Genomic DNA, 16,900 nt, shown 5'->3' with positions numbered 1-16,900 from the left:
ATATTATTAATTTTACGAGAAAGAGAAATTGAAAGAAAAATTTTTTATTAAATAAACTAAAAAGGAAAGAAAAGTTAATTTAAAATTAACTATTAAATAAAAATAGAAATATGTAATAATGTTATTAATTTTCGTTACTCTTTTATGTCGTTGCTCTCCATCCTCCTATCTTCTCTTGTCTCTTCCTAAATTAAAAATTATCAATTTTACTATTTACTACTGTAATTGTTCGATAGAGAATTTTGAAAGATGTGTCAGATACACACGATGATGATTTCAAGAAGAGACAGAGAATGAAAAATATGTAAAAGTTTGCAAAACTATTTTCCATTTAGTTTCTCGTTCCTGCTGACACGGAATGAAATCTCATCTTCTTAACGATAAATTTTCTGCTGAGTTATGTTAACAGTTGTCCGGACTTCGATTTACTTTCTGTTATTACTTTTTAACTGGGAATTTTAGTGAGTTTGCACAATCCCCTTAAAGTCGGTTTTCCTATTCTTATTAAAATGTTATTTTTTATTTCAGAAGTTTTACTCTACCTCTATTATAATGAATTTTTTATAATGTTTTAATTATATCATATACTAATTTATTCAATTATATATATATATACATGCGTTGTGTCCTGTATGGTGTTGTGTTCTGTTGCATGTACGTTGTGTATTTATATATTATTTATTATTATTTATTACATTCATATTCGTCAATGCCAATTAATATCGTGTCGAACATAAACAAATGCTATTTATTAAGAAATTTATCGTTATTTTATACCAGGGATGGTTTTAATGGTACTGTATTTATTTTTCTCTATAATAATGCCTTTTATATAGATTTTACGGTCATATTTAGTACAAATCATCTTAGAATTTATAAATTCATCTCGTCTCATCACTGGTAACAAGAGCAAATTTACCAAAATGCTCTGTCACAATCCTGTCCTGTCAACAATTAACGATTGTTTATTAATGTAAATAATTAGAATTCTTATATCGTTACAAGTTTTGTAACAAATTTTATTTTTATTAATAAAAATAAACTTTTCAATTTCAACTTTCTTATATCAGTTTTCATAAAGTCCTTTACGAAAGATGATATCTTTGTAATTACGCAAATAAGTAATACCGGGATTGGACGAATGCATTACAATAACGAATAATATCACATTTCCTTATTTATCACGAATTTGCATTAATTTTTGTTACACGATACTTGGATAATTTACCCCAAATATTTTATTTACGAAGGATTTATTTCTTTTAGTGTCTAAAAGAAAATATTCTACAGTTTCTCCATTGATTCTTTTATTTGAATTTGTAATTCATGTTGCTATAAATCATAAAATAATAAATTCTCAAGATAAAGGAAATGTGCTCACACCCTTAATTAAAAAAATATATTATAGAATTTATAATTTTAAACTATTTTCTCCATTTTAATTGTTAAGTAAAGCTGTATTAATCATTAAATTATATTGAAATTCGTTTACTCGATTACTCTGTCTTGAATCTCAAGAGTTTCAATGAATACGTTAAAGACTTAAGTACATAAAGTCGAGTGGTAACAAAATGAAAAATATTTGCTATTTATATGAACGAGAGAATATCTAAGCCGTTATATCCAACGGAAGATCTTTACAGAGTAACAATGAAGCAATTATCGTCATTATACACATCAAAGGAGTACTTTAATGTAAATCATTACATTTGTTAAGTACAGAATATATCATATAATTACATCAGATCGTTTTACTTGTTCGGGCTTTTATGTAGACCTATACATAACGAGGGAAAGTATTGGAATCATTTTTAATTTAACCCTTCGAGACAGAAAAATTCTATGGTTATGCGGAGTGTAGTGGGTGTTTTGGCGTGTATATATGTGTTAGCGCCTATTTGGTTCAATATTTTAGGATGGAGTAAATATTAAGAAACGAAATTAGGCAGGATGGCTTGTGTATAAGAGACATTGATGCCATTAAATTTTGGTGGTGAAAGGTCGAGAGGATGGAGAGATAGAGGGTGGTCACTTATCTCGAGTGGGGTCAAACTTAATGAAGATTTTATTTGTCAGCATTTATAGTTTATATATATATAACTCATCTCTACCCTCAAAATTAAGCTTTTTGTCATATTATAATAATAAAAATATAGAAAGATTTTATAACAAAAATCTCATAACAGATGGCGCCATACACAATTTATTTATTCCAATAGAAAAAGCTTATGGAAAGACGTCGACTGGCAATGCCACGATTATAAGCGGATCACCGGGGTAACCATCGCATTCGCTGGCACAGAAGCCAGTCGAGTGTTCGGTTTTATCTTTTGAACCACCTTTAACTATGGGGGATAGAACGTGTAACGATTCCGAGTGGCTCTATCTCAACTTCTCTTCTATAGAATTTCCCAGCGACACTTCTTTTCGCGAGTTGACTTGGAAGGAATACGCCAAAATCGTGAGTTACTTGTTATTAATGTGTGCCACAGTAGTGGGCAATCTGGGCATCGTCTTTGCAGTGGGTCTTAATAACTCCATGCGCACTACCATCAACGTCTATCTTGTCAATTTGGCAGTGGCCGACCTGTTGATCTGTCTGACTTGCATGTGGGTCCATCTGTGCAACGATCTGACCGAACCTATTTACGTATTGGGACCTTTCATGTGCAGTTTCAATCCTTTTGCTCAGAGTAAGTTCTATAAACTTTTATATTTTATAAAATTAAGAGAAATATCGATTAAGAATAATATAAATGGATGGCTCTTTCGTATCATACACCATTCGATAATTGTAGTTCTGTTTTGAGGTGTGTGATTTAGATTTTCAGCATGAATTTTGATCAATCTTATCACGCAATTTGACTAAAAAGTAAAATTAAAAATAATATTGATACATTTTCTGTATCAAAAACAATTCTTTTTTATTCTAGAAATTCATTCTCTCGTTATTAATTCTGTTTTATATCAGTTATCCCTTAAGCTAGAATAAATATTTTCATTTGTTTCAAGCCGTTTCCTTCCTATTTCATATATCAATAATTAATTAACTAGTTTCACGAGAGACATTTCTATTCAGAAAAAAAATAACGAGAAATATAATCAATAGTTTCATTACTAAAATAAAGACATTTATTTAAGAGCCGGAAAATGTTTACTTAGTAAAGAAAAATATACTCCTTTATTTATGAATATTATTAATTTTACGAGAAAGAGAAATTGAAAGAAAAATTTTTTATTAAATAAACTAAAAAGGAAAGAAAAGTTAATTTAAAATTAACTATTAAATAAAAATAGAAATATGTAATAATGTTATTAATTTTCGTTACTCTTTTATGTCGTTGCTCTCCATCCTCCTATCTTCTCTTGTCTCTTCCTAAATTAAAAATTATCAATTTTACTATTTACTACTGTAATTGTTCGNTATTTTTATTCTAATATTTCTCTTGAAGAATCAATAAGTTGGTATGTTGAATCAGAATGTAATACTATGTATATGAAAAATTAATTAACTAAGTATTGTCGTAAGAAATATTTGATTCACATTACGAATTGTGAATAGTAAGTTTTGAACCTAAATTTGATGATTAAACAGAGTAAGTGATGATTCAGGAGTCTTGTGGACGCCAGCATTCCGTGACATGTTTCTTCGAGCTACAACAAACACAATTAAAAACAAATAACTCAGAAAAAGAGATTAACTTCTCAAAAGTTCTGAAGATTATGAAGGAACTGACGTGTAAATTGGAAGAAAAAATAAAAGAGGAGGTAGTTGAAAACGATTAAACGCCTGTTCGTTTTCTCTTCTTCCTATTCTTCCGTCTTCGCACAGTTTTAATATTTCTAAGTCTAAAAGTTTTAATTGTTAATAGGAATATATAAATAAAACTTGTTAAAGAAATTATATATAGTTTCGTCTTTGACCCGCTTGTGTCTTTTCCGAATCTGACACATTAAAACATTAACTATCTTTCAACTTGTCTTCAATAATAATAAGAAAAAAATACTCTCTACACGTCAGTCAAGTAGAATAATGAAAAGACAAGAGACAATATTAACATATATTAAACACTTGGCACATCATTTCACTCCTCTTACATATAATTTTCTTACCATAATGAAAAAAGTTGGCAACGTAATTGCTGGTCTTTTCTGGCATTCTTTACTTGTTTTCATCCATAATAATTGCTACCATTACTTTTAAGTCTTCAGATTCATATAAANTTAAGATTACGAGAAAGAGAAATTGAAAGAAAAATTTTTTATTAAATAAACTAAAAAGGAAAGAAAAGTTAATTTAAAATTAACTATTAAATAAAAATAGAAATATGTAATAATGTTATTAATTTTCGTTACTCTTTTATGTCGTTGCTCTCCATCCTCCTATCTTCTCTTGTCTCTTCCTAAATTAAAAATTATCAATTTTACTATTTACTACTGTAATTGTTCGATAGAGAATTTTGAAAGATGTGTCAGATACACACGATGATGATTTCAAGAAGAGACAGAGAATGAAAAATATGTAAAAGTTTGCAAAACTATTTTCCATTTAGTTTCTCGTTCCTGCTGACACGGAATGAAATCTCATCTTCTTAACGATAAATTTTCTGCTGAGTTATGTTAACAGTTGTCCGGACTTCGATTTACTTTCTGTTATTACTTTCTAACTGGGAATTTTAGTGAGTTTGCACAATCCCCTTAAAGTCGGTTTTCCTATTCTTATTAAAATGTTATTTTTTATTTCAGAAGTTTTACTCTACCTCTATTATAATGAATTTTTTATAATGTTTTAATTATATCATATACTAATTTATTCAATTATATATATATATACATGCGTTGTGTCCTGTATGGTGTTGTGTTCTGTTGCATGTACGTTGTGTATTTATATATTATTTATTACATTCATTTACATTCATATTCGTCAATGCCAATTAATATCGTAAAGGATTTTTTTATGTGTAAGTGGAGAATAAAAGTCGATATCTATGTGATATTATAGTTCAGATTTTATTAATAAGATAGAAAAAATTAAAATGAAAAACCTGTATCAAACAAATACAAGTGTTATGTTTAATCGATAGACTACGCGAAAATGATCGTGAAATATTTTCCGGAATTGACTCCACCCNTATCATTTTAATTGCGATTTAAAGCAATAGTTTTTTAAACGTACTAGAAGCTTTGCAACTAATTCTCTCTGGATCTTTATTATTATCAAACATTCTTACTTTCCAGTAGTAAGAAAACTTTATTGTCTTCCACATTAACTTTTAATGTCTGGCTGTTGTACAAATAAATTCTAGCGGCAACTTATTTGTAAAGAGCTAGACAATAAAGATAATTCGTAAAGCAGAAAAAATGCCAGAATAAGAGAAGAAATCACTGAGTATAATGATAACAATATAATGAGTAATGACACTGTGGTATCTGGGTATTGATTACGTTTGTATTCCTGGAATTTGGAACTGCAGACATTTCTGTTTCTGAGTCTCTGAAATTTCCAGGATGCGATTTCTCTTATATAAATTACATTTAAATTCTTTCTTTATTTTCATATACAATTATCATTACATTTTATAATGAAATATTTTAACTGACACGATATCTAAGTGTTGAAAAAGTTATTTATGAGCTCTTACATTCTCTATGACAGAATAATAATAAAAAAAATCACTTTAGAAATTTAGTAATTACGTCCATTAAATTTAAAGTAAAAAGTAAATATTTCAAGAAAAATGCATTCTCTTGCTTTAAGTCTACTCAAAAGAACAAAAATAGTCGAAAAATAAGTTTACATTTGCATCGTATTAAAAAAGAAATGAAGGATATGCACTTTTAAGTAAAGAAAGTAACAAAAAACATCACTTTTTATCGCTAATTTTTTTTGAAATTCGAAGAGAGATAGCTCCATGCATTAAAATGCCAAACAAAATTACAAATTTAAAACTATTTAATTTATTTAAAAAAATAATAATATTTCACGTAATATATTACGTGAAAATTTTCCAGAAATGACGGAATTTATGATAGACTTTTTTCTGTAAGCTACTGCTAGAAGCTTAGCTTTAGTGAGAATAAAAACTTCCATTTGTTTATACAGGAAAAAAAATATCTTTTAAGAGTTAATGCATTTAAGACTTTCTGAACCGTTTCTTCAAAATGTATACGTGTTTTTTTTTTTTATAAAAAACGTTGTTTTACTAAACTCTTTAAAGTAAAAATATGTTAAAATTGCAAATATATTTGGTATTCAAAAACATCAAAAGCATAAAAATGGTTTCAACTCAGAACAGAAATGAAAACTTTTACACGTGATGTATATAATCCTGGAATATTTCTAGCCTTCTTTTGCTTTCTAACATGTAAATGAGTTCTTATCACAGCATTACTTTTCATTGTTCGTGACAACAGCTTGAATTTTACTAAAGTTCTTATCAAATGTAAAACCTAACTGATATCAGCGTGAGTTTTACTTTCCCTGAGTTGTTATTTATAACACAGGGAGATTATGGCGATCGATCAAAGAATGTTCCCTCCCAAGATTTTTACATTTTTAGACTCAGAGAACCCTGAAATATCGAGAAAAAAGTCCCTGTATGTATTCATATATGTGACACACGATTCACCTATATCTCTACACTCAATATGGATACATATTGTTTGTTTATAATTAAACGACTCTTTAATTTAACTTTATTGTATTTTAGAGTTTAGTCATATCATTTAGACTAGTCTGAGATAATATACAACTGCAAAAGATTCTATTTTCTGCCTCTTATATTAAAGAATTTATGTAGTTAAATCCTAAACACGTGCTCATTTATGGACTTTATATTATAATACAATAATATGAAGAGAAAATTTCGTATGTAATTTCAATAGTGTTTTTTTTTCTAAAAATAAAGATTGATAAGTATGAAATTTCTTGTAAACTCTCTGCTTACAAAAGCAAAAAAAAAACAATAAACAAATTTTCTTTATTACAAGATAAAAAGACATTTATTTGGAATAGTTAAATAATTTATGGGGAAAAAATCTAACATTTTTTGCAATTGAAAATCGAAAAGTACACTACGAATGGAGAAATAAGTGCGTGGAAAGATGGAGTAGATAAGTGGATGATGGATGAGATGGAAGAAGATGTTAGTATTTAGCTTATCGATTTTCTTTTCAAAAAATTGAAAAACAAATTTTCTTATTGTTAGCATTCCTTCTACCCTATTTGTCGTCGATTCTCCTGAAGAGAGCAAAGTGATTTTATTACATCCGAAATAATAAATTATTATTAAAAATATTGGTTTGTATGACAATTTCAGAATAAAGTTTAACAATCATTTCATCTTTATAAAACAGAATTCCTTTCTCGTTTCAGTGGAGCGACTTTCTGGAAATTCAATGTTCGGACGTTTGGCCTCACGAAACAGTCTATTCAGAAGAATTGGGTAGATGCGTCAAAGAGATAAAAGGAAAAAAAATTTACTATACTTTCGTCACGGTGGCTCTTTTCTTCCTGCCAATCGTCATCATGAGTACTTCCTATTCCCTCATCATCTGGAGGCTGTGGATGAACAAAGTTCCTGGAGAAAGAAGTGTGGCTAACATCAGTCTCCAACACAAGGCCAAGAAAAAAGTAAGAAATTAATAAATTCAGCTGTTGCATAAATTTATAAAGCTATCGATACAATAAAAAAGTTACGAGTGCATCTTGTTATATTCCCAAATATTAATATAAAATTTATAGAAATTTTATTCGTAGTTTCGAATGAGCTAAATAACAATTATTGCCTCTCACATTATCATTTTAATTGCGATTTAAAGCAATAGTTTTTTAAACGTACTAGAAGCTTTGCAACTAATTCTCTCTGGATCTTTATTATTATCAAACATTCTTACTTTCCAGTAGTAAGAAAACTTTATTGTCTTCCACATTAACTTTTAATGTCTGGCTGTTGTACAAATAAATTCTAGCGGCAACTTATTTGTAAAGAGCTAGACAATAAAGATAATTCGTAAAGCAGAAAAAATGCCAGAATAAGAGAAGAAATCACTGAGTATAATGATAACAATATAATGAGTAATGACACTGTGGTATCTGGGTATTGATTACGTTTGTATTCCTGGAATTTGGAATTGCAGACTGTTTCCAAGTCTCTGAAATTTCCAGGATGCGATTCCTCTTATATAAATTACATTTAAATTCTTTCTTTATTTTCATATACAATTATCATTACATTTTATAATGAAATATTTTAACTGACACGATATCTAAGTGTTGAAAAAGTTATTTATGAGCTCTTACATTCTCTATGACAGAATAATAATAAAAAAAATCACTTTAGAAATTTAGTAATTACGTCCATTAAATTTAAAGTAAAAAGTAAATATTTCAAGAAAAATGCATTCTCTTGCTTTAAGTCTACTCAAAAGAACAAAAATAGTCGAAAAATAAGTTTACATTTGCATCGTATTAAAAAAGAAATGAAGGATATGCACTTTTAAGTAAAGAAAGTAACAAAAAACATCACTTTTTATCGCTAATTTTTTTTGAAATTCGAAGAGAGATAGCTCCATGCATTAAAATGCCAAACAAAATTACAAATTTAAAACTATTTAATTTATTTAAAAAAATAATAATATTTCACGTAATATATTACGTGAAAATTTTCCAGAAATGGCGGAATTTATGATAGACTTTTTTCTGTAAGCTACTGCTAGAAGCTTAGCTTTAGTGAGAATAAAAACTTCCATTTGTTTATACAGGAAAAAAAATATCTTTTAAGAGNGATTTTCACAGAAATACTCAGAATGATGTGGAAATATTTGAACTATATTTTATGCTAATTTAAATTTTATTTATTTAAATATTTATTTTAAATTTATTCGACTTCATAAGAGTAAATTGATAATGAAGAACTAAAAGAGCATTTTTCATTGGTGACAAGCGAATAAAATGTATTTAGTCATTAGATGCTGATTGATGATCGATCCGTTGTATCATCAATCAACAATTAATTATAACAACCGTGAAAATGAACGAATTCTAATCTTACCTGTTAATTCTCTCGTAGCATTTAAAGAAACTACAGTGAAAGTCAATTAAGTTCTGTCGAATATCGTCATTCAATTACTTTATTTAGAATGGGAATATTTATTCTGACAAAGATTCTGAACGATGCAATAAATCCCACTAGCTCCTAACTTCTGAACGTTTATTAAATGTTTGTTTACGCCGTTAAATATAATCCTGTGACATTCATATTGGGAATTCCACTTTAAACTTGTATTTAGAATTAGAACATTTATAGAAAACCATAATAAAACCATAAATTACCTCTTAGCAATTTCATTATGTAATTTTAAGCAGTAATATTAAGTAATGTTGTTTATATTTATACACAGATACTTTTTGTCTTGTACACATCATAATTTTCGAACAGATAAAATCAATTTTAATTGTTTAGTATTTAATTATTCTCATAACCATAAATTACAATGTTCAAACAATACAATACAAAACAATTTCAAATATAAAATGAATGGAGAAAGGATCTCGAAAGTGTTTTTCTCTATTAGAAGACATCATTACAAGTTTTTTTTTTAAATTGTGGATGAATCCTCGTCAAAACTGTATAGAAATTTACGGCAAATTCCATTAAAATTTCAATCCGAAGCATGCAACGTACAGAACGTATCAGCAAAACATCTAATTTTATTTAATTAAATTTACATTTTCAAATGTCAGATGTTTTGTAGCATTTACTTAAACCGAAGCGTATAAAATTCATTTACTTAACATTTACTATTTACTCTTACTCGTCGAGAAAAAGGTGAATGAAATATGAATGGTTAAATAAAAAGTATCAGAATATTTCGAAGTAATTCTATGAAAATTTTCATATATTCGAGGATATTCTAAATATAATTTTAATCGGAATATTCCCATTACAAAAGTATAAAAATAAGAAAAACAGATCATTTCAATTCTACACACCCTTTGAGAGTATATGAATGGATTCTCAACTCCAGCCTCATCACTTTTTCAATTGTCTCGTTCTCTCCTTCAATTTTCTTCATAAATATTTTAAAATTATTTTTAAAAGTTAAAATAGAATAAATATTATTCCTTATCTTCTACATTTACTTCTCAGAATACAAGAATTCATACTTTCAAAACAAGGAAAGATAATGAAAAATGAATATTAAATGTAATAATTATTCATTTTCACTTATCTTTATCTTGAATTGAAAGTTATATCGCATTTTTCAAACATAAGAAGAGATAAATTTATTTTTAAAATGAAAAAAAATTATGTATATATTTTAAAATTAGGGGAATCTGTTCTTCTTCTTCTTAAGATATATTGACCTATCTAAATTATTAGCTGTATTCTCTCTGCTTTGTAAATTACTCTAAATTGCCTTTATTCTATTGACATATTACATGCTTAATAATTGCATAAATACATTTGACTGTTGAAGAAATTCTTGTGTAGAAAGTTCAAAAGAAAAATATTCAAATATATTATTATAATATTGGAATTTTAATCACAAATATCCTTAAAATTATTATTTAAATTTACTATGATTTATCAATTACATGATTAATGATAATAATACGTTCGTAATATAAATACGTACTGTACGTAATGTAAATAATGATTTATATTACGTTATCATGTAACAAAATATACATTAGGAAAGATTTTTAATTTAAGAAACTTAATTTCTTCATAATTCACCACAGGAATACAAAATCACACAGCAGAGTTGACCTTTTGTACGTTCTTCTCCACTTAAATATATGAAATTGTTGAAAATATTTCTCTAAAGGTAGTATTATTATAAAAACCATAAAGTTTTGAAACAAAAAAACATGATGTTTTCAGTAATTTTACATACAGAATCACAGAGAGTCTACGACAAAGTACTATTCTGCTGTATTATTTACTTTCCTCTGTTGTAAAAGTGATGAAATGTGGTAGGTTATTTATCTTCTAGTCATAAAATCTGTTAAAATATCAGTTATATTTAAAAATAAATAACTGATAAAATGTATTTAGATCTAATAATTCTTTACTTCATCTTTTAACGTGAGATAAATGTAAAAATATTAACTCTATACATAAGTAAAAAGGATTAAGTAAATTATTATCTTTACTTAAGATTAGATTTTTATATTTATCTCACGTAAAAATTAAAGTATATGGTGAAGGAACGAGAAAGTAATTTAATCAATCAGCGAGTTTCTATTTTGAAAACTAAAAAAAATTAGCGAAGTCAATCTAATTTTTGTTTCGTGTTTCTATTCTTAAAGACAATTCTTTTTAAATCTTATTAACAAAAATAACTTAAATTTCCTTCGTCGTTATCGCAGCATCAGAGACGAAACTTTCTATCGAGTCTGCCTAATGTTAGAAGATATCGTAGATTTATTCCACAAAAGAAAACTAAGAAATTTACGTTTTCTACAACGTTCTTTCTCCTAAGAGAAGGTTTATTTTAGAAAAACTGATTTATCAAACATGACTTTATCACTATTTTATTTTGTTATTTCTACCTTAGATAAGAGTAGGAAATTTTTTTTTCTTCTCGAGCACAGATAAGGTTACTGAGTAACCGAAGAACAAGTCCATAAATACAAGTTTCCTTTTACGATATAAAAAGTCACGGTTACGACAGAAACGTGGTGCAATATTTATGAGTCTATCTCCTCTTTCTCGTTACTGTTATGAAAACTTATATATTGACATAGAAAATTATTAATATACATGAGTTATCTTATACATAATAATAAAATACAGTCATTTTCTATTATAACTTTATACTGCATTTTAAACAGTCGAGCATAAATTTTGAATATGTTTTAGTTAAATTTTATTCTATTAATTTATATATTAATTTATTAATAAACCAGTTATTCTTGTAGACTTTGTGAAGGAAAAATAAAATTGTTCTTTCTATAATAAAAACGGAATTTATAGAATTATTAAATCAAAAGCGGTATTTATCACAATCTGAAATATTCTAAATGGATAATAAAACATATATTCGTAATCAGATAAGCATGTGTTGTGTGTTGGATCTCGGTCTACGTTAGTGGAATAACAAGGATAACATTCAATTTTAGGATGAACATATCAGAAATTAAATAGAGACTAATAAAAAATATATTTTTTTGTATAGTTGCCATTTACCAGAACGTGTTTTATTCTGTAAATAATGCTTATCTTTCCTGGAATATTCTCCAAATGACTTTTTTATGACGGACGTGTCGTTTTTGTAGATGATCTCACTTTTTTTTCCATTCAAAAATTGTTTTGTGTGAAAGAAATTTTTACTTTCATCTCTTGAATTTTGGTAAAACAATTTAATTCACAATGTATTTATTATCACAGTTTGCTTTTAGTTATATTACATACAAGCTTTTATATGTAATGAGTATCTTATGTTCATACATGCTTTGATTTCTGTTATTGCAAGAACATTCTAAAACGTTTCAGTTCGTATTTATTCATGTGTTATTTTTACTTTTAAAGAAATCAGATGAGAATTTTATGTGTTCTTTTATCTTTGTACAGATTTTTCTTGTAAAAACATAAAATAAAACTTATTTCACAACAGAATGTAGTTTTTTTTATCTAGTTTTACAAAGGAAACAAACAGAGATTCGATCAATTCATTTTTTTTCCTACTCTTTTATAAATAAAACTCATCAATCGATCTCGTAACTGTAATTAAAGCTTTAAAAAACAAACAAAGATAAGAATACGTTGAGATTCGTCGTATCGTGGAATTTTGTATTCATTCTCCAAATTCGGACACAAAAAATTTTATAGCTCGTAAAGTAATAATAATTTAATATTTAAACGAGTTAAATATAATTCTGAAGTTTATTACTTCCAATCATTTGTTTTCAGGTGATCAAGATGGTTTGTGTTGTTCTGTTTGTCTTCGTTCTCTGTTGGATGCCCTTCCAAATCATCGTCCTCTACTCGCAGTTTGGACATAAAGATGCTCCTGTAAGTTCTTTAATACAATTTTTCTTTTCATTTAAAACGATTTAACATATAAATAGGGACCAGTTTTTTTAGAAAGTCCTCCCGGGAGGCATCTCTCTTGTCACATCGTTTACGTGTTGAGTTTATTTATCGTACTATTTTTTAAGGTTTTCAAAATTTAAGAAGAAATAATATGAGACATTCATAAGTTTTACAGTCCATTTGTATTTCTTTAATTAAATGAATTGGACGTGCAAGGTTTTTTTTAAAAAAAAAGTGTTTCTGTAATTAGTGTTTGCCATCAAAAGCCAGCGATACGAGCACAAAACACCTGCAAACAAATATCTAATGGAAGAGTAACTCGAAAGAGGAAAACATCATAACAGAACCAACCAAATAAATTCCACAGGGAAATGATCCAGTCCATTCAAGACTACATTAAGTCGTCTCCAACTTTGTCACTATAAGTTTGTAGATGCCGAAATCATAGTAAAGTTTACCTTTAATGTAATATAAACATAACACGTTTTGTTTGAATTTTTGTGTAAATTGGTACCAGGAACAGAATATATGCGCAGCAAATGAAGATAGTTATAGAGATCTTTTTGTGAAGATTACAACATTAGCTTTAAGTTACAAAAAACAGCAGAAGCTCTGAAAACTAATTTAAAAGAGAAAAATACAATCAGTTAAAAGAAAACGAAAACAAATTTGTAATTTTAGTCGACCTTCAGTAATAGTACAGTATCTACCCCAACTCTGACAGTAGCATTTGACATAAGAAATGGCCTGAAAATCGAAGAATTCGTGACTATGCTAAAGTAGGAGAGAAACTACAGTTAAACACGACAGCGAAGATACCGCAAGTGTGTTAATACTTTTCAAACAATAGAATCCCAGAAACACACAAAACTACCGACCACAAAAGAGAGAATTTAAAAACATTTTTAAATACTTACCAGTAGTTTAATTGACGTATTATCCAAATCACTGTGATGATATCCCTAGTAATACTCTTGTAGATTTCCAAATGGTGTTGATGGTTACGTGGATAATGACAATTTAGGTTGAGAGTTGTTATGTTTTGTATATACTTTTAATAATTATCGACATAATTCCGAATTTAAATTTTCTTTCAGTTGCCGGAATGGTTTGTAAATCTGAATTATTTCGCTACATTTGCCGCTTACTCCAACAGCGCTATCAATCCCGTTATATACGGAGGATTCAACAATAATTTTCGACAGGCTTTCCTGAAATTACTAAAATGTACTTATGGAGAAAAGAATTTAAAGAGACCTCGTGAGTATTTCCTTTTTCCTGTCATACAAAATTGATCTAAGCTTTAAATAGTGTTCTATAAGAAAAGGTTCGGGAGTATGTTTACTTATTTTTCTTTATTCAGAATGTTCTCGGATGACTTTCAGCACAGCAGTCACGTGGAGTCCTTCTCACGGAAGAGGGAAATTGATAAATGGAATAAAAGAAACGGAACTCAAATCGCCTCTCGATGGAAATAAATTTTACTTTTCTCACACGAAAGAGGCGAAGCCAACCCCTATATAAAATTTCATGTCGAACTTCAGTTTTCTTTGATCCCAGAACTGCCCTTCAACCCTTTAGAAAAAAAAAGACGAACAATATTTTTACTAAGATATACTTCTATAATTCATCTGATGTGTGTATTATTGTAAACGATATTGAATTGCCAGCATGTTCTCTCTATATATATATATACTTGTAATTTCGTTCGGATGAATAAATTTTACTTCTCAATTGTTTTATGTTACGAAATGCTTAACGCCTGACGTGTATGTTCGTTAAATAGAGATTTAATAAGAACAAAACATTAGGTATTTTTCATTCAAAATTAATTAGACTGGTGTAATAGGAATTAAGAAATCTAAGAAAATTATTGTTGCAATTTAGTAAAATTACTTAATGATTGTTTAATTATCGAGCAGCAGTTAATAACATCATCGGAAACTGAAGTATTTTCCAGTTTTTAATTAAGAAGATTTATTTTACCTTTTCATATATGAATTATTTCGCTTTTAAATAACATTAAGTAATTTAAATATTGTAATAAAAAATGGGTTAGAAAAGTGAATAAAACTCTTCTTTTTTTTATATTGAATAATTAATTAATGAGAATGTAAGTAATTTAATGACATAAACTGAAAACAGAAAAGAAGTTCCCTCTCTTCTTTAGTATCTTATTTTTATTTAAAAATTAGAAAATCTTTACAAAACTTGATGCCATAAAATGCCATATTTATTATTATGAAATATTTAAAATATTTTATAGGTGAGTTGGAATATTTTATTCTTTACGAAAAGATTTTATTATGTATTACTATACTCTTGAAATAAAATAGCTTCTAGGCAAGAATCGATACGTCCACATTTTACATAAGATCTCATTTTTTACTACATTGTTCTAATACTCGTAAAATCGACACTTCTATAATGATAAAATGTTAAATTTTAAATGAAAACTGCAAATATCTTTAGTAGTAAATTGACATCTTAACACATACAAAAACCAGAAGTGTCAATCAGAAACTACACATTGAATCGCGTGACACTTAAGCTATATTTGATATGAATACCAGAAGTGGACAATCAAATGAGAGAATTTTATTCACGTCATTTTTAATAAACGTGTAAACGAGTATCAGATTACTTGTGGCTCATATTTTCTTTCTTCTTCCACTATCTATTCTTTACAAAATGTACGATTTGATTAGAATATTTTTTTTCCACTAATAACACTCGGAGTAATCTTTAACTAATGGTGCCGTGCTTGTTTTAATTAACACAAAGTTACAATCTTAACATTGCCGTATTGAATAATCACCTCTTATGAGCGTATTATTTAGAATATAATCATTCGTGTTCTCTCCACGAAAGGATTCAAGACAGCAAGTTTAGTAAATTCAGTCATTAAATTTCATTTTTAAATCAAAATATATGGAAATTTATCTGTGAATTTTTAACATATTGGAAATAAAACTATTATCTTGTCATTTATGTAACAATTTATTCTTAATATTATTCACGAATTTTTAAAAAAAAATTCTGTGTGAAGAGCGAAATTTCGTAAAACTCACGCTGTAAACTTTTATATTCAAAATCTCCTTCTAAAGTTAAAATATAAAATAATTAGAAAGAAATTTCTAACCGTGTTATAATTGAATTATAAATTTGTATAGTAATTTTAGAATAGAATAATTTAATTAATGTTTAAATGCAAATATCTGGAAGTTTAATGGTTAAAATTTGCATAAAACTGTTGTAAAATTCGACGATGCTTCTTCTATTACCAGCAAATTTCAAAAGTATTAATTAAATTCTCTTAAATAAATCTATTTATTTTGAAAGAGTAATAATTTGCAAAATAAAAGGTACAACTGACAATGGAAATCTCCGATTCAATCATCGTCTGAGATTTAAATTAAAAGTCTGGAAATAGTTTTAAATTTATAATAAAAGTTTAAAACTTTATTTCTCTCGTTTCGTTTTATTTTTGTAATCGAAATAAATATGACTTCTAACAACTTTTCGAATCGATTTTCATGCATAATATGAGAATCTGTATAACGTTGAAGAATATATTCCAGAAAGCAGTCGCTACCACATACGAACTTCTCGACCTCTCTGTTTGAAAGGTTAGGGGTGGACCCTATCAACAAAATCTCACAGAATTTAGAATCTTGTACTGTACAGTACATACTCGTACATCAGATGTAAAAACTATAATGTAAGACAAAATGTATAGCAATTTGTATGGTCGACATAACAGAAGTTGTAAAATAAGTACGATTATCTNCCGTTCGACCAATTGCTACAAAATTTGGTAGTTACGTTTACATACCCTTAACTTAGATAATGTCTTA

General features: G+C 27.6%; 1 protein-coding gene across 1 annotated transcript; it reads left to right on the top strand.

The window, feature by feature from the left end:
* Window positions 1-2,269: 2,269 nt before the first annotated feature.
* Window positions 2,270-14,750, top strand: LOC111622768 (cholecystokinin receptor type A-like). The gene is made up of 6 exons (XM_023365193.1): window positions 2,270-2,693; window positions 7,209-7,254; window positions 7,357-7,633; window positions 12,921-13,022; window positions 14,141-14,303; window positions 14,407-14,750. The coding sequence occupies exons 1-6, from the start codon at window positions 2,348-2,350 to the stop codon at window positions 14,565-14,567; spliced, it is 1,095 nt and encodes a 364-aa protein (XP_023220961.1). The 5' UTR covers window positions 2,270-2,347; the 3' UTR covers window positions 14,568-14,750.
* The last annotated feature ends 2,150 nt before the right edge of the window (window positions 14,751-16,900 follow it).

The sequence above is a fragment of the Centruroides sculpturatus genome, unplaced genomic scaffold, assembly GCF_000671375.1.
Source record: "Centruroides sculpturatus isolate CEXI.00-Female unplaced genomic scaffold, Cexi_2.0 scaffold39, whole genome shotgun sequence".
In the NCBI taxonomy this organism is placed as follows: Eukaryota; Metazoa; Arthropoda; class Arachnida; order Scorpiones; family Buthidae; genus Centruroides; species Centruroides sculpturatus.
Note: the sequence above shows the minus strand (reverse complement) of the source record. Positions and strands in the feature narration are given on the sequence as shown.